Source organism: Tricharina praecox (genome assembly GCF_024521635.1).
Source record: "Tricharina praecox strain CBS 144465 chromosome Unknown BZA05scaffold_12, whole genome shotgun sequence".
NCBI lineage: Eukaryota > Fungi > Ascomycota > Pezizomycetes > Pezizales > Pyronemataceae > Tricharina > Tricharina praecox.
In genome coordinates, this window is record NW_026250414.1 from 663983 (window position 1) to 683057 (window position 19075).

Consider the following 19075-nt stretch of genomic DNA (forward strand, 5'->3'; position numbering starts at 1 on the left):
TCCGCCTTGCCCTCCTCACCACCTCCCATGCAGTTCTTGTGTTCCTCGATGTCGGTCCCCATCTCCATACCCATCTCAATGACCATCTCAATGTCAATGTCCATCTGCTCGTCGGAGGCGGGGGCGATAGTCTTCATTGTGGGGTTGATAGTAGTGCTCATTGAGTCAGTCGCTGACTGTATTGTAGAGGTTGTGGGTTCGAACGGTTTGTAGTAGAGAATTGTTGATCGGTGGGGGTTTTTGATTATCGATCGTCCGATGGATGGTGTGGGAGGAAGAAGAGAGAGAGATAGAGAGAGAGGAAGGTAGTTGGGGAGGAGATATCCAGTGGCGGCAAAGTGAAAACCCACCTGGTGCTGGAGGTGAATCGCCGCTGCGAGGCGTTATTGAGGCTTGTCGCTGCCACCGTCGAGGCATATACAACCACTCGCGAACAGAGTGATGCATCGTGAAGCGCTGCCGGAGAAGCGCGGAGCAGCGTGTACAGCTGCGATCACTCGTGGACAGCTATCAATCCAGGCACCGTGTCTACATATCTAGTCAGAGTTTTACGCCGTGTGCAGCACCTGGAGAGCTGCAGTCAGACATGGACAGCTATAGTCACATGGCATCGTGCCTATTCAATGAGTATGTCGCACCATGTGCAGTTCAGGCCCGCCGGATTTTTTTTTCCTGATGTACCAAAGTATGCTGCACATCACATTTGATGTCTTTCCAACTCTCGTCACATTCCCAGCAGATCCTGATTCGTCCGTGGAAGCGACCGGCCGCCGTAGGGAGTCGGGAGTCGGGAGTCGGGAGTCGGGAGTCGGGACTGCTTTTCGATAATATCGTTCGCTCGAACTCATACGAGTGACTTGAATTATTCATTGTTCATATGACAGCTTGGAGTCCTGGTTAAGTCTATAGCCGGTATAGAAAGGAAAAACAACAACCAAATTTCAAAAGCAAAAACAGAAACAGGTGCGTAAACTAGAAAGTAAAACCTGACAAAGGAGATCCTCCCAGGATCCTCCACCGGGCCGCCGGCCATCGCGCCCTCCTTCCCCATATCCGTGCTCAGTTGTGTTAGAAAACTCGTTCGTCAGGAGACAACTGTCTCGGGTTGTCGTCGTTGTTGTTTTTTCTGTTGGTTCATGGTCGTCGTGATCCTGGCGGTGTGCCTGGCCTGGGCTCTCCCCCCTGGAGTTCACCTGTCTCCGAGCAACTTTAAAGTTGGGGCAGATACACCAAAACGTCGCCAATGATAGTAGACCTCGAACTTGAAGACTTATCATTCAATCCGAAAAACATATTCAAAATAGTACGAGTACATTCAATCCCACAAGCTACCTCCGATCTCATGAAATCCCGCAAAAATGAAACAGACTGCAAATCACGCTCTCTGGCAGTAACGATGCCACCCGATAACCCGACCTCCGAATAGACAAAATACCACCAATAAAAGGCCCCTACAGGCGACATAAAGAAATCCTTACATAAGAACTCAAAGAACCCATAGACCCAAAACCCGCAAAACATTAGTACACCCTTCTAGTCCTCCCATTCGGCGCGGAGACAAAAAAAAAGACCACACATCACACCCGCCCCGAAACACCCCCCACCCCCGCATCATCCCGAGGCCCCGAACCATAAACGCGGTCTTTCTTCAAAGCGCGTCTATGCTGGACCGGCAGGCCTATCGCCCCCAGCCTCGCTCGAAGTCTCGTAAGCCTCGTCCCTTTGACGGAGGTCGGGCTCTGCCGATGGTGACCGAACCTGGATCACTATTGGAACCGCTGCTTCGGCACCGCCAATCTGTGCTGGTGTCGGGATAACGATATCCTCCATTTGGTATGGGGACCGCCCCTGTGATATCGCTGGTAACTGTTAGCATCCGACACTCTCTTTCCCTCATCGAACGGCATGACCTACAATATCGCGCACGTTTCTCTGCACGGCCAGCCTCGCCGGGCACTTCCAAGCTGTTCTTGACGCCACCGGCCCGTTGGAGAGGAGTCACAGAGTACTATGTTCTATGTCAGAGATAGTCGGTACGGGTGGGACAGTTCTGTAGCTGCTTACCGTGGGAGTGAGTGTAGCAAATTTCGGCGGGATTGGTGGAACAACCGGTGTCGTGGCTTCCAACGCTTCCTGCAAGCCCACTCGAGCATCGTTCGCCGTCACACGGCCGTCGGCTTCGTAGTTGAGCATTTTTCGCAATATCGCGGCCGCCATCCCTGTAAGACCTCCGACCGCCTCGGATTCCGACAGTAGTGTCTCGACCGCCGGGATGAGGACCTTATTCCCGTAGAAGCTGGACCCGATGACACTCACCCCGTGGTGGGTTGTATCGTAATTTTTCCGGTCTTTGGCAAACTGCTCGACACCCGCCGCGCCTTTGGCAAGCCAGACGAGAATCACACATCCAATGCAACCCAAAGCCCACCTGCAAATCAATATTAGCAACCCGGCCAGTCTAGAGAGGCGGTCGACATGACTCCACTCACACATCATATCCCCGCCCCACTTTCTCCCACTGTGGTGGGCCCCACTCGTCGCTTCCTGCTCTTCTTCCGGTCTTGGATAGATCGGCGTTCATCTCCTTCTTTTCCTTGTAGTGAGCCAATCCCAAGTCGATGATAGTCCAGAAAGAGTCCCCGAAAATCATGATGTTGTGTGGTTTCTATCAGGACAATATTAGTAAGCTTTCATAGAAGGGCTTCAAGAATACTCACCAGATCAAAGTGATACCCCAGCCGATCGGCTCTGCCGGTATGAATATGGTTGAGACCTTCGAGAAGCCCCATGAACTGGCTCCAAGTGAAATGATGGTCAAGGTAAGGCCCCGATGGGTTTCTGCGAAACAGTTCCTGCAGACTGCCACCTTCGGCGAACGGATAGATGTGGATGAAGATGCCCTTATGGTCGAGGGATGCTAGAAGAGATATCACTCGAGGATGGAGAAATTTCGAATTATTGAGCATTTCCTTAGCACAGTCCTGGCCAGCCACCACGAGACTAGGGTCGCTGTAAGTCTTGACGGCCACAAAACCTTCTCCCTGTATCTAGTCAGCACTTAGCTCGGCTAATATGCACATGATGGTCATACCTGGACTTTTTCAAAATCGTGGAAGCCCTTTAGCAATCGCGCTTTGTACACCACAGAGTAGCCTCCCTTCCCGACCTCCTTGATGATGTTGAGGGGGAGAATCTGATTCTCGTTGATATGCCGGTGGTTATAACGATCTTCGTACCAAAGGTTGACGATGAAGTAGTTGAAGAAGTTGGAGTATTCGGTCGTGTCTGCGGTCGTCTCCTCAGTGTCATCGGGTTCCCCAGAGACCAGAATGTTGAATGTCCACTGGGAGATTGGGGGTTTATCACCGGATTCCGAAGGAGGGTTAAAATCCAGCTCCCTGGATCCAGCCAGCTTTTGATCCGAGTACCCTTTTTCCATGAATTTGAAGACGGGCCGTATATCCATCATCTGTATGAGCAGGAAAGCCAATACTCCAACGTAGGTGGCGGTGGTCCTTGGTCCGCCGTTCCTGCTACTGCTAGGGTCGCCTCGGATCTCCTGAACTGTCTCATCGGTTGGGATCCCGGGTGGACAATGGGCACAATCACAACTTAACAACTCCTTGATTCGAGCTGCAGTGAAGAACTCCATCAGCTTGTTGTGGCAGTGTACCTGGACACTGCCTTGCTTGCGTGGCCGCTCCAACTTCTCGCCGAGTTTTGCCCCCTTGATCGACCTCCGTATCCCGTCGCAAGAAGATGGCATCACGCCGAGTGTTTGTTGACCCCTGGATTTCAAGTTTGACGACGGATAGATTTCGTACTTTTCGAGGGCCTGAAGAGTGGATATTGATTATGCTAGGGGTAGTCGACGGGTTATAGGACAACTTGCGAGGATAGTGGATATTGGGGTTAGAGAAACTGGGAGGTTTTCCTGAAGGCAGTGGAGTTAGAACCGGAATAGAGATGCTCCTGGGGGAAAGAATCTATGAATCTTATATACCTCCAATGCGATGTGCCAGAAGGCTGTCACGTCTATTGAGCACACGCGCAGGATATACTGCCACCAATCAAGCTTCTTACAGCACGCGCATGGTGGGCGGTGCGCACGGTGTGCGCGATGTGCGCCAGACTTCAACTGCCATTACTCATGTTGTGGCAGTGGTGCCGCGGGTGTTATATGTGTGCTCACTCGTTTTTCAGCGTGGCAGCCTCGTCTCTAGGTTTGCACAGCTCGTATCGGATCCCTTCATTAAAAGTCCTCCCACTACTATGGTTCGTCAGCGGCTCGCCTGTGGGTTGCTGGGGGGATGCCTGCAGGACATCGCACATCGCACATCGTTCGTCGCGTATGCCCCGTCGCGCTTGACCAGCCGGGACCAGTCACAGTCATCTCGTGCCTGTAGGCACGCTCGAAGGAGCATTAAACTTTGTGTTAGTGGTAGGATCAGTCATAGGTGGAGATGGAGAGATGGAGTGGAAGGAAGACGGTGAGTCATGTGTTCGAGGGGCTCTGACCAATTTAGCTCACATGGCAACTCGGCCATCTTCGCCCGTTTGCAGTTTGATTCCGGATCAGGACGACGAGGCTGTAGGATTCAGCTGTGTGTAACAGCCAAAGATTTCGTAGAGTCGCTTTCGTCATGTGAAGGAAACCCATATGGTCAGATAGGCGGCGAACGTCAGGCATCACTGGCTGTTGTTCATGCCGCCGACTATGGATGGCCCACAGTGGCAGTGTCGAACACGAGGTGAAACATCTTTCTGTGTGAGAGTTCGGACCCGGCCGGCTGAGGATATGCATGGAATTGGTTCGGCATACTGCCCATCTATGGGATGCATGTAGGTGGGTATGCGCAGCCATAGGCCAAAGTTAAGCGCTGGACTGAACGGTATATACGTTTGTTTCTATGGCAGATCAACTGTCAGGATATGATACCAACTCAAGGCTCCAAGCACGTAGCGACGTGTTCACGGACGACTGACCACGGAAACCACCACCCTCAGGTCCTAGAGGCGGGGTGCGTGCGTGGTTGCGCACTTCGTTCGTAACATGGCCTCCTGGGGAATCTCTTCAGGTTTGCCTCGCTGACTGCCGTCTGAGGCTTGATCAAACTATGAGTCGACAGAGGAGGAAGGCTCGCTCGCCACCGCGAATGATCGCATCATGAGAAATCACTGGGGAGGTCGTAGCCTCGCGATAAACTGCAGGGATTAGGTGTTAGCCCGTACTTATGAAACACATTTCAGTTGTATGTCGTTCGAATAGTACGGAGAAGGATGAGAGAGCTGATAACAGTGAAGAAGGCTTCGCAAACGCCAAGAGACATTACACGTAAGTACTAAACAGGCAAGTATCCGGGTGATAAAACCAACACTTCCCCTCATTAGCAATTGCCATAACTTTAACATTCTCGGGAAGCTGACCTTCAAGCAGACCTTCGCTGATGGCGATGGGCTGGACTGGTGAATTTTTGCACAGCCATGAATGTCGGGTTTCGTAGCCTCGTTGCTTGACGCTCCGGGAAGGCTGGTTATTTGGTTGGCATATAGGGACAACTAGCCCTATGGCCAGGCTGGTAGGGCGACGTCACCTGTTGGCTATCGGTATATCGGTAGCAGGCTGGATCCGCCGGCTGGTATGGGTGCCTGAACTAGGCAGGCTGCCCGTATGCAGAACACACAAGATCGCCGGTGCAGCCGCGGTCCATAACTGCGGTTTGTACGCTCGAGACCGCCGTAGACGCGTGAGGGCGGTTTTGCAGACGGCCCTTTTGCAAAGAGCCCTCCAGGCAGGCGGCGGGGGTGAGATCAGAGCACACACAGAGGAAAGAGGGGGTAGGGGTTGATCGTCTATTGCGTAGACGAGGATGAGAGGGAGAGAGAGAAAGAGAGGGCAGGTCTCTCACGTTCGCTCCCTCCCCGCCGGCTGCCCTTGCCATCCACACTAACTACATTCGTTTCCTCTCGCCGGCAGTTCATCCATCACTCCGCTACAGCGGGTTGACTTACTTTAGTGGTGGACGAGGGGTGGGATCGTCCGCTGGTGCGATGTTGAGCCCCCCCCCCCACATAACAGATAAAGCAGCAAGGCTCTCACTTCAGATCCTCAGTCCGCATTCAATATTCATTCCAAGAACCTAAACCGCGCTACTCATTACCAGGATCTTTGTTTCGGCCATGAACTACGGCTTCCTTTTGCTTGTCAGGCTGGCGGCTGGAAAAGCACTGGTTATTAATATTCCGGGTACATAGCCGGCCCGGCTGGCATGTTTCTTTGTTCATTGGTTCAGCCTTGGATCACCAACTAAGCCCATTGAGCCTTGAGGGGCGCGGAAGCAGATGTGGCTTGGCGTTGTCCGAGAGAGAGAGAGAGAGAGAGAGAGATATTCTTGTTTTATTTCGCATGCAGTCTATCTAGACTATGGCGAACTAACGAACTCCTTTTCCTGCCCGCCCTGGCCGGTCTAGGTGAAAGCCCCGGTGCCGGCCAGTCCGATGCGGCGCCCCACTTCCCCTACCCATCCGCCTCGGGCCGACACAAGCAAAAAAGATGGCGTTCTCCGATGTGCATCGAACCAGCGGGACTTAGCCAGACCTGAGTGAGACCAGACCGAGAACCGCACACCATGCCGTGAACTGAACACCGCACCCAGAACCTTACGCCGAACCGAGACCCACATGCTATACCGAGAACCGCACACCGTACCGAGAACCTTACGCCGAACCGAGACCCATACTGCCGTTGCTCCGCCATCCACCGTACCCAGAACCTTACGCCCATCCACCAAACTGAGAACCGCCCATCCGTGCACGCCATGGCTACTATGCATGGCCATAACCACAACCACAACCACAACCACGACCACGACCACGACCACGACCACGAGTATGATACTCTAAAAATTTCAGATCTCTGCCGTGCTAGATATTTGTAATGTGAACCCGCAGAAATAAATGCGTGACCTTCCGAGTCCCGACTGCACCGGCATACCGCCCGCACGAGCATTACCGGGATCAACAACCGCTTTACTTCGGCTCCATTGCCTCTCCATCCCTCCATCCCTCCATCTCTCCATCTCTCCATCTCTCCATCTCTCCATCTCTCCATCCATCCATCCCTTCCGGCACGCTTCGGAAGCTGCTTCTTCGCACATACTCAGCATTACTCAGCACTGGCACCGCTCCCATCCCTATAGAGAACCATATTATCCAGTACACGGCATAAAAGGCTTCATGGTGTAGTTGGTTATCACATGTGTCTAACACACACAAGGTCCCCAGATCGAGCCTGGGTGAAGTCACTGTTACTTTTTGATTTTTTCTCTCCACACGAGTCTCGATAATAGCCCCTGTGCTGATGCCTGTCAACAACACAACACGCCATGTCATGGCATGGGTGATGGATGGATGGGTGATTTCAACTTTCGAACTTCGAAGGGCGGACGCTTCGGTATGCCTGTTCCGGGTGGCTAGGTAGGTAGAGTACTCGTACTGGGACTCGCGGTAATTGACCAGTACCTCGCATAGCAGCTACATACTCGTAACTGGAGCCTGCCCCAACTGCCCTGCATCATCGCGGCAATAATCGCGGCAATAGATACTCCAGAAGCAAGCAAGCAAGCAAGCATGGTGTCCACTGTCCTCAAGTCTTCAAGTTCCTTGTCTTTCCTCGTCTTTGTGTGGTCTCAATCAATATCATACAATACATACATCCTAACCTTCGCCACAAGCATGCCGCAAGCATACAGCAAGCATACCGCAACCGCAAGCATACCAGAAAATAGAAAATAGAAATAGAAACCCGTCGCCAGCCAGCACCAAGAAAACATAAATAAAAAAGCCCGCCTAATGTTTGAGAAACGAAAGAAAACAAAAGGAGAAAAGAAGAGTGACGCCTAGGAATGAAAACAAATGAAAAGATTGCCCAGGGCGGTAAATCGTCGACACGGATGCATAACCTCTCCTCAATGTTGTGCTCTCTCTCTCCCCCCACTGCCCCCTCTTACAAACCCTCCAGTTCGTGGTCGCGTGCTCCTACGTCATTGTCGTAATCGTGGGTGATCCTATCTAGCGCGCCCATTCGGGGCATACCCATTGACGTATGCGTGGCCATTCGTTTGCCCATTCGGTTGCCCATTCGCGTGTCCGTTCGCATGTCCGTTCGCGTGTCCATTGGCATACCCATTCGCATAGCCATTCAACTTTGCGCTCCCATTTGCCGATCCATTCCCATTCGCGCTCCCATTCGGGACCCCATTCCCATTCGCGATTCCATTCGCATTCCCGTTCGTCTGTCCGCGGCTGACCGTCTTCGTCCGTTGCGGTACCTGGTTGGAGGAGGATGAAGACGAGTGGCCGTGATTGACGGTCTTTGTTCGCTGCGGTGTCGACGAAGACGCGGAATGGCTGTGATGGTGGTTGACCGATTTCTGTCTCTGCGGCTGCGACTGTGGTTGTTGCTGTGGTGGAGGTGGTGGTAGTTGCGACGGTGGCTGGGGACTCGGCGTTGCCGGTAACCCCCGTTTCGCCATCGCACCCAAGGCGCCGACCACTTCAATCAGGCCTTTCAGCTTCAGAGTCTTCCTTACGGTATACGGACCGGAGAGAGAGAGGTGGGGGGAACTCACTTTCCATCGCGTCCTCAAAACTCTCGTCGTCCATAGGATCCATGCTCGAAAACGCTTCTTCGACCGCTTTCTTGGCGATCATCCGACTGGTCTCGTAGTCGCGCGTGCAATCGTACGTGAACGCCGAGAACTCGAGCTTGACGCTAAGCCGCAGCGGGTGCGAGCTGGGTAGTAGCCGGTTCGCGGTGATGTCGGCGCGATTGAAGGCGTCGATCGTGGGCGCCATGTACGCGTATGCCGAGAGCGCGGCGGTGGTGGTGGGGACGATGTAGCCGCTCATGCTCCTCGGATTGACGGGCGCCTTTGGCGAGAGCTCGGGGGTCATCGCCGTTTGCGTCTGGTAGGTGTGATCGAACAGCACAAAGATGTGCAAGAACGAGGCGTTCATCTTGAGCGCGAGAACCTGAAGCTCGTTCAGGAATGAGTAGCGCGCGCCCCTGTAGTGTGCCAGCTCCGGCAGCACGTCGTTCTGCAGCATCGTGAGGCCCTCCCGCGCCATCCATATTATGTGTCGGTAGAGATCGAACGACCTGGTGGCGCGCGTGGGATCGAGCTTGCGTTGTTTGCGGGCGCGCAGCAGTTTCCGCGACAGCAGCGTCGACAGGCCGAGGAGCCTGTAGAGGCCGGCCGAGAGCGCTGGATTGAGAGGATACGTCGACTTCGCGAACTTGCCAAGGTACTTGTGATCCACGTCGGATCCTACCATGTTTTCTTCACGATCTGTGGTGTTGCGAATGCAGGCGAAGTGTTTGTCGGCGAGGATTGAGTTTTGACGTCGGTAGGTGGAGGGAAGGTTTCCGTTCGTTGTTCGTTGCTCAGTTGGGCTGAAGAAGGGATGGACGGATGGATGAATTGGCGGATGCGGCGCAAGGATCGAGAAAAGTAGCAATGCAAGCACCTAGCTCACTGCCTGCCCTGCTGTCAGACAAGCTCAGGCATATGCCGCGCAGTATTCAATTGGGGGGAGGAAAAAGCAAGGAACCAAGAACGAGACCCTTTTTTCTTTAAAAAGTCCTAGCTGGGGGTGCAGACAACCATACGCGAAGGTACGAGCGGAGTACAGGGGAGCAAGTCACTCGTGTCGGATCAACAGAAAGATGGAGAAACTTACCACAGACGGAGAGTGAGATGCGAGAGCGAAGAAAAAAAAGTGAAACGTTTGCGTAGTCTCTTGTGCCACGTTGCGCAAGCTTTCGGGGGTGGGGAGGGGGGACCAGTGACGTTGCAATCGGCAGTCGAGAGCCTGGAGCTATTGAGGGAGGGATGTTTGGAGAGTGACGGCGTGTCTCGTCGCTACTGCTAGTAGAGTAACTATCGACGGGGTCGCTGGCACAGGCGCAGACACAGTCACCGAGTCATCCAGGGTGAATTGAGCGCGGGCGAGCACAGCGGCGGTAGCTGCGAGGGGGGAATGTGGGGGGGGAGGGGGAGGGGGGTGAAGAGTACGCGAGATGAGTCTGACGGGGGGATGCGGCGACTGCGGTGATCTTGGATGGCGGTGACCTTAGTAACGGCGCGGCGGTCAGCTATGGCAGTAAACGGTGGTGGTTGGCTGGATGGTTGACAGGTTTGGCGTCGCTCGTGGAGATGGCAGGCAAATCAGACTTTAAAGAACCGAATAAGCGGGCGTCGACACAGCTGAGCGAGGTGGCACGAAAGAAGAGGAAGAGAAGAAGAAGCCGATAGAGGACGAGAGAATTAAGAGCAAGAGCAGGAGCAGGAGCAAGAAGGAATCGACAGTTGCGCACTGCAAGGCCTTTGTTTTTGCGCTCGGCAGCAGCGTCCGGGGGCTGCAGTGCATGATTTCCGACGCATGGGTTGCGTGTGCGGGTTGGGGCGAAGAAGTGCGCGAGCAGGCAGTTCAGCAATTCAGCAGCTGGACTCTACTCGCAGCTCCACCGTATCGAAGGAAGGTGGAAGGTGGAGGAAGGCCGGCTGGGAGGGCGCCATCATGGCCAGGGCTGGCTGAACATTGGCACGCACGAAAGATGTCTTGCACACACATTCGCACACACACTCTCTCTCACACATTCGTCTCTCTCTGTCTCTGGAAAGTATTAATGTCATGCTTTGGATGCTTTGCAGCGAGCTGCTTGACAACTCAGAGCCACACCAACCACCTTGACCTCCCCCCACCACCACCATTCTTCACCACCACATTCTTCACCACCATACCTATTCTTCAGCACCACCGCCACCACCACCACTCCCACCATGCCAGCCACATCCGCCATGTGCCCTAGGTATTCCACCGTCTCATCCTCCTTTGCATTGAAACCCATCCACTGTCTACAGTACCTACAGCTGCTGGGAAAAGAAAAACGAGACATCTCACGACCATCATTCTGCAAGGCGAAAACGAGATGGACCTCCGATGACAGCTGCAGTAGGTACCTATCTGTTGCGGATTCCCCGGTTCCTGGAAGAAACCGCGCGCGCGCCCCTCTCGAGCTAGGGTATGTACTCTAGGTACACTGCACTGATCTACCGAACAAAGAAAGAAAGCGCGAGAACGATGGTGATGATGGAGGATGAGTTGTCCGACACCCTTCGCTTCTAGTCTGGCTTCTGGCTTCATGGCTTGGTTAGTTTTGTTGGTGTGGCCCGGCAGCACAGCCATTCGATATTTCGCGGGCCAGCAGCACAGCCATTCGATACTCCGTCTCTGAGGACCACATCGTTGACAGCGAGCACTGGCCATCGTCGATAGTACTAGTCATAGCCGCAACCGAGTTGGGGACAAACCCTCAGCAGCAGCAGCAGCACGGCCGTGCGATACCGGTACTCCGTCTCTGAGCAGTGAGCATCACCTCGTTGACAGTTGACAACGAGCACTGACCATCGTCGATAGTCCTAGTTACTAGTCATAGCCGCAACCGAGTTGGGACGAACCTTCAGCCGCCGACACCCCCGTCGCGATCGACGCCACAGGAAGCGCCACGTTTATGTGGTCGGCCAGTCGGCCATTCTTCGCCATTGTTGTCCGGCACCTACCCAAGGCCACACGTCCGACGTTGCAACTTGCAACGTCACCAGGAATTTTTACGATCGCCCTGCATGCGCCAGCATGTCTCTCTCTCTCTCTCGCTCGTGCTTTTTTTTAATGATGTTCGAGCTTCGAACTTCGATTCCATGTTCTATTTTCTATTTTGAGACCTTGCCCAAGAAGCCAGGGCCCAGCTGCCAACCTCCTCGATTCTCGTGGCGCTAACTTTGCACGGCTCCTCAATCCCGTTCGCGATCTCGTCTAAGTCGGCTTGCACAGGCGAAAAGCTTGCTGCGAAACCGGGAGAAGCAGAAGGCAGGACAGTGACGAAGGCAAGAGGAAAAGGAAAAAGAAGGCGAAAGGAAGCATTCCCCCTATGCCTGGAGCATTCCGTGCACGCACGATCACTGGTCGGCATATACAACGCCCTGTGCGGTGCATATGCATGAGAGGCGATTCACGAGACTTGACTTGCTTGCTTGCTCCTACATAGGGGTGCTTCTACATAGGGGTGCTCGTATGTAGGAAGCATAATTACGATTAGGCTTTCGGATTACCGGTAGTTAACGTCCTGTCCCGTCCTGTCCTGTCATGTCGTTGCATGCATTTTATCGTTTATGACATGGCGCGCGATTGCTGGTCGTCGACGTTGTCTAGGCCGGCGGTAGTCTAGACAGGCCGGGCGGTAGTTATGCGACAATAAACTGCACTAGATTTCGTAACTGCCATGATCTACGTAAGGGCGAATGCATCGAGCAGATATCGATGACTAAACGGAAAGCTAAAAAGTGAGTGCTGGACGGAACCGATTGGTAGTCTATCGCGGGAGTAGGGCAGTGTCGTGGTCCGTGCTTGGCTTCAGATGTCGGTCGGTCGAAGTTCGAGCGTGGGGGTATAAGGCGGGTTGAAGGAGCATAGGCAGTATGTACACGAGAGGGCATCAATTCATTATCGCACACAGCGTGCCTGGACCATGGCGACGTGCTGGACCAGTCCAGTCCAGTACACACGCGCGCATTAGATCTGCCGGAGCTTGCCGTCATCGTCGACGGCGGCGTGGAGCGAATCATAGTTTGTGATTGGACGAACTAGAGTAGCTATGGTGGTGGTTGGAAAGCCTTATGTACAACGAACCAGCGGACGGTCCACGTTCGCCGAGATGAACAAACAAACAGGGGAGAAATTGCGAGCGAGCGAACACCAGAACCCACAACCTCTAGAGTAGTACCAGTGGTGCCGTCACTCTCCACCCCATTCCACCCCGCCAACTCCCCGCGCCCCTCCCTCCCTTCCCCCCACCCCGCCCCTCCGACGGTGCCCTCTCTCGCTCAGTCCGCCAGCTCATCCTCCGTCCCCCCGCATGGCCGACAATCCCCACTGACCTCGATAGTCTGCCAGACGGTGCGCTGTTTACACGGCCGTTGAACCCGTGCGCCGGCCTTGCAGTGCTCTGCAAAGACGAGTCGTGTATGTCCGCAAGAGGCGTAGACGTGACGGTAGTAGTTGCACATTTTCTTCTCTTCTTCTCTTCTTCTCTTCTAAGGCTCGGTAGCGGGTTGTAGCGGATGCGGTTGTTTGATCGACGGGAGGGGTGAGGAGCCGCGTTAATGTTGTTGTTATGGTGGTGGGGGTGGGGGGGTGGTGGGGGTTTGTGCGATGACGATATGTAAGCAGATGGTGATTGCTGGGCGAATGTGTACGGACGGACGGAATTGATGTGTTCTGGGATTCGAGGATTCGACAGGAATCGCACTCACACCCGGTTGACGGAGGAAATAGCAGTGCAAGTGCAAGTGCAAGTACACGGCCCTTTTATCTGCAAATTTCTGGGAGCCTGGTCTAACGAGCAGACGCTGGAGACGAAGCCTGGCCAGGTACTATGATAGCCACGTGGATTGGAACGACCGGTCTCGATGCTTCGGTGCTTCGACCTTACGATCGCGTGGGGGCGGGTGGGGGGGGGGGGTGTCACTGTCGTCTAGTTAGCTGTGTTCGGCGTCTATGAATGGACAAGCCGAGCAGTCGCAGATGTCAACGCATGGCGCACCTTCCGGGGAATAAGTACCTGGCTGGCACTCGAGCACCCCTCGATGCACCCATCCACCGGCCCGGAGAGCCTACAGCTTCGCACCCACCCGCACTTCCTCTCCCCTCCCCTTCACTTTGTTAACTGCCCCAAGCTCCACGACAGGGGCACACACACACACACGGGATCGGTCGATGGCGGCGGGACGGAACACTGCATAACCTGCATAACCACTGTAGAGTCGGCAGCACAGTGCACACGAAGTAACGTGGGCATCTCGTGTCGCGCGTAGTACGTAAAGGGTGCACGGTAGCTGTGAGGACGGCGAAGGGATCGCGGCGGCGGTGGAACATGGACGGTGAGTTGAGTGGGTGCGGCGATACGGGCGACGGAGGGAGGAATAGCGTGCTGGCCGCCGTCCGTCGCGCACTGCGAGTATCGGTGCAAACGGATGGATTATGGATGTTCGTGGTCGTTATCCAGCGCGGAGTCGACGTATGTACATACACACTCCGACCGAAAGAAACAGCTCTGGTCACCTCGTCCGGTCAAAGTTCTGTACCTCTGCCAATCGTCGGTGTTAGTTCTGTGCATACGTCCACCGCGGTCGTGCGTGCCTACCGCGCTGCCAGGCTGCACATTATGTATCTTCTGTGTTGGGCCGGAGACTCGGTTTTCTGAAGTTGGTGGGGGTGGAGCTTGTTGTCCGCCGGATTGGCGTACCCTGTGAATGTGGTTCGACTGATGCCTGAGGACGTCGGCCGAGCGTAAAGCTAAAATAACCGAACTGCATGAGTGACGTAACTCAGGGGTGAGATTCGCTCCGTCGTATATATGTATGTACGCGTGCATGGTATGTATAAAAGGCGACGCCGAGCCTCTCTATCGACGTTAGAACGTTTCCGGGCACAGGCACAAAGCGATGGAATGGAGGTTTCCGAAGCAAACCAGAAACTACGGTACCAGGGATTCCCGCATGATCACACACTGCAGTACTAACCTGGCGATACCTTGCTTAACTAGGGCTGAGCGGACGGGAAGCCGTGTGTTCTCTCTATGACCTCGCTGCGTGATGTGTTCAGCGGAGGTCTATGAGGTGTTGAAAAAAAATATGGCCTGCCATGAGTTCGTATCGTCCACTCCAGCTGATGGAAAGGGTCCGCCTTTGGGGTTTGTGCTAAAGTAGTAGGATGGTGAGAGACCCAAAAACGGGTGAGGAACAAAGCCGTCATCAATTGGAGTCAAGGTTTTTCTTGATGATGATCAAAACAAAACAAGACGAGCAAGGATTACAGAAACAGCAACATCAAAACAAACGATAAAGTCCCACTCAGACCCGATAGGGTCCCACTCACTCGGCAACTGGTGCGGTTCTCGGTCCGGCGTATGGTTCTCGGTACGGTGGGTGGCGGACTGATGACAGCAAGGTTTTCGGTTTTCGTTGCGGTTCTGGGTGCGGTGGATGGTTCTGGGCGGGTGTCGGTGGATGGGAGTGACGAAAGTAAGGTTCTTGGGCCTGTGGAAGCTGGACTGAGAGGAGAGAGGAGACATGATGAGGGGGGTTGCGGTTGGGTTCTGGTGTTGACGTGCTCCAGGTACCGTATTGGTATATACGTGCATACCCCAAGGTCCACATCAGAACTGCCTTTTTCTCTTTCCCGTGTCTGAGTCTTGTACTCTACATAGCGACACAATCCTCACCGACCAGCACCCACCCGGTTCCTGATGCATCAGAACTGCAGAAATCGTCATTGATCGTTGTGGGTAGCAAAGAGTGATATCCTGTGCATGGCACTATCCTCATCCTTGTCGGTGCCCCACAGGGCCACTGTGGAGGGAATTGAATGAAGTAGCTAGGACGTATAGTTGATAGAAGGAATGGACATGGTAGTCCTTGAATAATATGGTGTTACAGGTCGTCTATGCTCCACTCATCCAACCTTTCTATGGTGGTATTCTCACGATGATTCAAAGCAACAGAGTACAGGTCATCATGAGTTCAATTCTATAATACAGTCGGCACTACGTACCGCTCTTCTCCTCGTCTCCGTAAGCACCCTCCAGTAATCCTAAAACGCCGTCCAAGTAACTGCCATAAACGCCGTCTCATCCATCCATCCCATCCAAGATCCATCCGTGAACGCCCCCATTTACAAACACCATTTCAGAAACAGAGATAGTATCGCTGTCATCAAGAGCAGAGAAGAAAAAAAGCAAAAGAAACACATTGAACAAAAGTACAATGATGAAAGTAAAAGAAGGAAAAAAATTCGGCCCCCGAGAAAATCTAAGGCATGGCGGGCGTATCTATTGAGCAGCAGAAGGAAAAAGAATCCCGAAAAGAAATCCCCTCCCTCTCCCCCGCACACAAAATCCCCCCATTGTTGCCGTTGATGGTGTCGGTCGCCTATATGATGATGCGGTTAGTAGGAGGTTGGGAAAAGAGGAGGGGGGGGGTCCCCACTTAGTCGCGAACCGACTCTCCATCGTGGCTCTCCGCCAGGAGCATTCTCATCTCCTCCTCTTCAAGGGGCATCCAACCGGCCGAGACCGCAGAGTGGACCTTGGAGGCCACCACCACCACCACCCTGTCCCTCTCCGCGTTGATGCAGTAGACGACATCCTCTTCGTTAGAGGACTCCTCGTACTTACGGGACTGGCTGCCGTAAGAAGCGTCAGGGGTGGAGCCGGAGGCGACAGTCGAGGTGTACTTGGGGTACTCCTCCTCGTTAGAGTCCTGCTCGTACTTGGCGCAGTACGCCTTGTACTCGGAGTCTTCCTCCTCGTTGGAGTCCTCCTCGTTGGGGTCCTGCTCGTTGGGGTCCTGCTCGTACTTGGCGCAGTACTCCCTGAACTCGGGGTCTTCTTCCTCGCCGTACAGGTCAAGGTGGCGCTCGTACTCGTCGGCCGAGTTGTCGTCATCGTTGTGTTCCTCCTCTTGACCAGAATAGTACGTGCCACGAGGGGTACGAAGGTCCCCGTCTGCCAACCTGGGGTAGTTGACCTTGGGGAGACGACCGCGGCTGTCTCTCTGGAAGTTGTAAACCTCACGTTCCTTGTAGCCGTATTTTCCTCCTTCCTTGCCACCGTCACTCTCGGCGTCGGACTCGTATCCGTTCTCGGTGGTAGGGCTCGAAACTTCGGTGTTAACGCCGTTACGTTTGTCATGATAGGTGCCCAAGAGCCTCTTCATGTCGGCCAAGGTCGAGATCATTATAGCGAGCTCAGCTAAGACCACCGGAACCTTTCCACACCATCCCCAAGACTTCACCATAGTCTCGACGTCAACCAAGAGCGGCTGGTCATACCAATTCTTCATCGAGGCATCAAGCGTGTATCGATGAGGTCTCAGTGGGATACGACCACGCTCACCGCCGTCACGGTACTGCTGGATAAGACGGTATTCTCCGATGGTTGTGGGAAAGGCACCGATGTAGGCACCGATGCGAAGGAGCTCGATCATCTTCTCGGCAAGGCCGAGCGGAAGGGGGAGAGCATCCTTGGGTGGAGAGCGGGGTATGTATCTGTTGCGACCACTTCTCTTGCGGGACTCGAACTCAGGCTCGGACTCGGGCTCGGGCTCGGGAGAATGGATTCGAACCGGAGTAATCGGGCGAGCAGGCAGAGAGTACTGGGGAAAGACGTACGTGTCGATATTGGGGGGGAATTTGGCAGGCCTGGGGATAGTAGGTGTCCAGTCACGGGCAGCAAAACATCTCCTATTGGCGACTTTCAAGTCGACGTATTCAAATCTGTCCCACTTGTCGTCCTCTATCTCCATCAAGGCGGCACACTCGGTGGCGATACGCTTCATGGCATTGTTGATGTTCTGCACGTCCAGACTGATGTGGTTAACCGCGTGATACTTGCTGGCGGGGTTGTTAGGGTCGATAGCAGCCATGGCGTTGTCGATATTCTCGGAGTTTTTGTAAGACCTCTGAGTGTGAGCCGTAGCTTCGGAGCTGTCGTTGCTGTCGTTGTCGCTGTGATCCTTTGGATCGGGACTGCTGCAGGGACGGTTGTAGTTGCCGTGCTTGACGTCGGGGGTGCTGCAGGGACGGTTGTAGTTGCCGTGTTGGTAGTGCGGGGGATCGGACAAGCTGCTGCCGCTGGAACTAGTACTGCTGTTGCAGACCTTACCAACAGAGCTGAGCGAGCTCTCCACCTCCTCGACACTGTTGTATTTTGCCGAATGGTCGACGCCGATCCTGGGTGGAAGTTCATCGGGAAGCGGAGCTGATTTAGGGTCGCCGGGCAGGATAATGAAGTTATTGTTATCGTCATAGTATCCGAAATGCTTGCTCCAGTAGTGTTTTGTAGGATCGGGACTGTCCCAATCGCAGTCCGATTCAGGCGAGGACGAGCTACTGGAACTTGACATCGAAGTGACGCTCATGGTGTTGTCTTTCGGTGTAATGGGGAGTAGAGAAGAAATGGATTGGGGAATAGATGTGGAGGTAGGAAGGGAGACTGAGGTCGGAAGACAACAGACGCAGGAGAAAAAAGAAGCCGAAGCAGGAGATGAAATTGGTGAGGTTGGCGAACTTGGGGTTGCTGAGATTCTTGTCGAGTAGCTGAGGAAGTAGATGGGGATGTAAGGTGAGTAGAGGATGAAGTAGAGAAGAAGAGAAGAGTAGGAGGAGAGAAGAGTAGGGTGTGTTTTGAAGGGCTGGTGGCCTTGGAAACATTTGAGCCAGCCTTGCCAAGCCACCACCAGCTAACCCGAAATACTCATCTGCCTCGTGTTAGGGTTCACTTCGACCCCACAAACAACCAGTAGAGCCTCTCATGACTTGTCAAACTATCCTCGATCTCCGTCTTGCTTGACGCTTCTATCCCCGGGCGAGCCATATTTCATGATCAGCCACCTTCCGTACAATTCTCACCCGTTGCTTCCGAGAGCCTGAGATTCAGCCAACATCACCACTTCCTAAAGTAAAGACCTCTGTACAAGACAGCCACAGTATCATTGTGGTGCATGTGAACTTTGTTTGAACCCGTACAACGAAGATTACTTAGGACATACGATCAGATATCACCCACCACCCACATACCTCTCAACATTCGTGCACCTACCCCCCGCAAATGCTCTCAACATCCTCTCAAAGCCCATCATCTGTGCTCTATATCTCTTGCATAATGCTCCCCGCCTCCAGCATGGCGGTTGCAGCCACCTCGAATCCTGCCAGGCTGTCAGGAAAACATCCACCGGGCTCGTCGGCGTATGGGCGGCTATCAGCCGGATCAAGACGCATCCCCAAACACTGGCGAACGGCTTCGGTAGTGGTGGTGGGGTGGCGGCATCTACGACGGGGACGGGTACAGCCACCGCGGCTATTAAGCTGGCGGAAAGTAAGAGGGCCGCCGCAAATAATAAGGCGGCAGAGCTACGGTAATAGTGTTATGGCAAGGGAAGCTAGAGAGAGATGTGCT

General features: G+C 54.0%; 5 protein-coding genes and 1 non-coding gene across 6 annotated transcripts; 1 reads left to right on the forward strand and 5 right to left on the reverse strand.

Annotated features, from left to right (window-relative positions):
* Nucleotides 1-1281: 1281 nt before the first annotated feature.
* On the reverse strand, nt 1282-3955 carry BZA05DRAFT_398425 (kinase-like domain-containing protein). The gene is made up of 6 exons (XM_051483711.1): nt 3092-3955; nt 2718-3041; nt 2490-2665; nt 2065-2428; nt 1915-2008; nt 1282-1859 (listed from the first exon to the last, which is right to left on the reverse strand). The coding sequence occupies exons 1-6, from the start codon at nt 3764-3766 to the stop codon at nt 1660-1662; spliced, it is 1833 nt and encodes a 610-aa protein (XP_051339460.1). The 5' UTR covers nt 3767-3955; the 3' UTR covers nt 1282-1659.
* A 3275-nt stretch (nt 3956-7230) lies between these two features.
* Nucleotides 7231-7304, forward strand: BZA05DRAFT_t176. Its single transcript has one exon. It is a non-coding gene; the product is annotated as a tRNA-Val (tRNA).
* A 626-nt stretch (nt 7305-7930) lies between these two features.
* Nucleotides 7931-9735, reverse strand: BZA05DRAFT_48210 (14-3-3 domain-containing protein). Its single transcript, XM_051488348.1, has 3 exons — nt 9625-9735; nt 8631-9540; nt 7931-8554 (listed from the first exon to the last, which is right to left on the reverse strand). The coding sequence occupies exons 2-3, from the start codon at nt 9334-9336 to the stop codon at nt 8067-8069; spliced, it is 1194 nt and encodes a 397-aa protein (XP_051339461.1). The 5' UTR covers nt 9337-9540; nt 9625-9735; the 3' UTR covers nt 7931-8066.
* Nucleotides 9736-10755: 1020 nt separating this feature from the next.
* On the reverse strand, nt 10756-11516 carry BZA05DRAFT_398434 (uncharacterized protein). Its single transcript, XM_051483712.1, has 2 exons — nt 11482-11516; nt 10756-11429 (listed from the first exon to the last, which is right to left on the reverse strand). Exon 2 carries the CDS (start codon nt 11329-11331, stop codon nt 10870-10872), a length of 462 nt encoding a protein of 153 aa, XP_051339462.1. The 5' UTR covers nt 11332-11429; nt 11482-11516; the 3' UTR covers nt 10756-10869.
* Nucleotides 11517-12922: 1406 nt separating this feature from the next.
* On the reverse strand, nt 12923-13552 carry BZA05DRAFT_398436 (uncharacterized protein). The gene has a single exon (XM_051483713.1). The coding sequence runs from the start codon at nt 13125-13127 to the stop codon at nt 12945-12947; it is 183 nt and encodes a 60-aa protein (XP_051339463.1). The 5' UTR covers nt 13128-13552; the 3' UTR covers nt 12923-12944.
* Nucleotides 13553-16106: 2554 nt separating this feature from the next.
* On the reverse strand, nt 16107-18038 carry BZA05DRAFT_418832 (uncharacterized protein; the record flags this gene model as incomplete). Its single annotated transcript, XM_051485546.1, has 1 exon — nt 16107-18038. One exon carries the CDS (start codon nt 18036-18038, stop codon nt 16107-16109), a length of 1932 nt encoding a protein of 643 aa, XP_051339464.1.
* Nucleotides 18039-19075: the final 1037 nt, after the last annotated feature.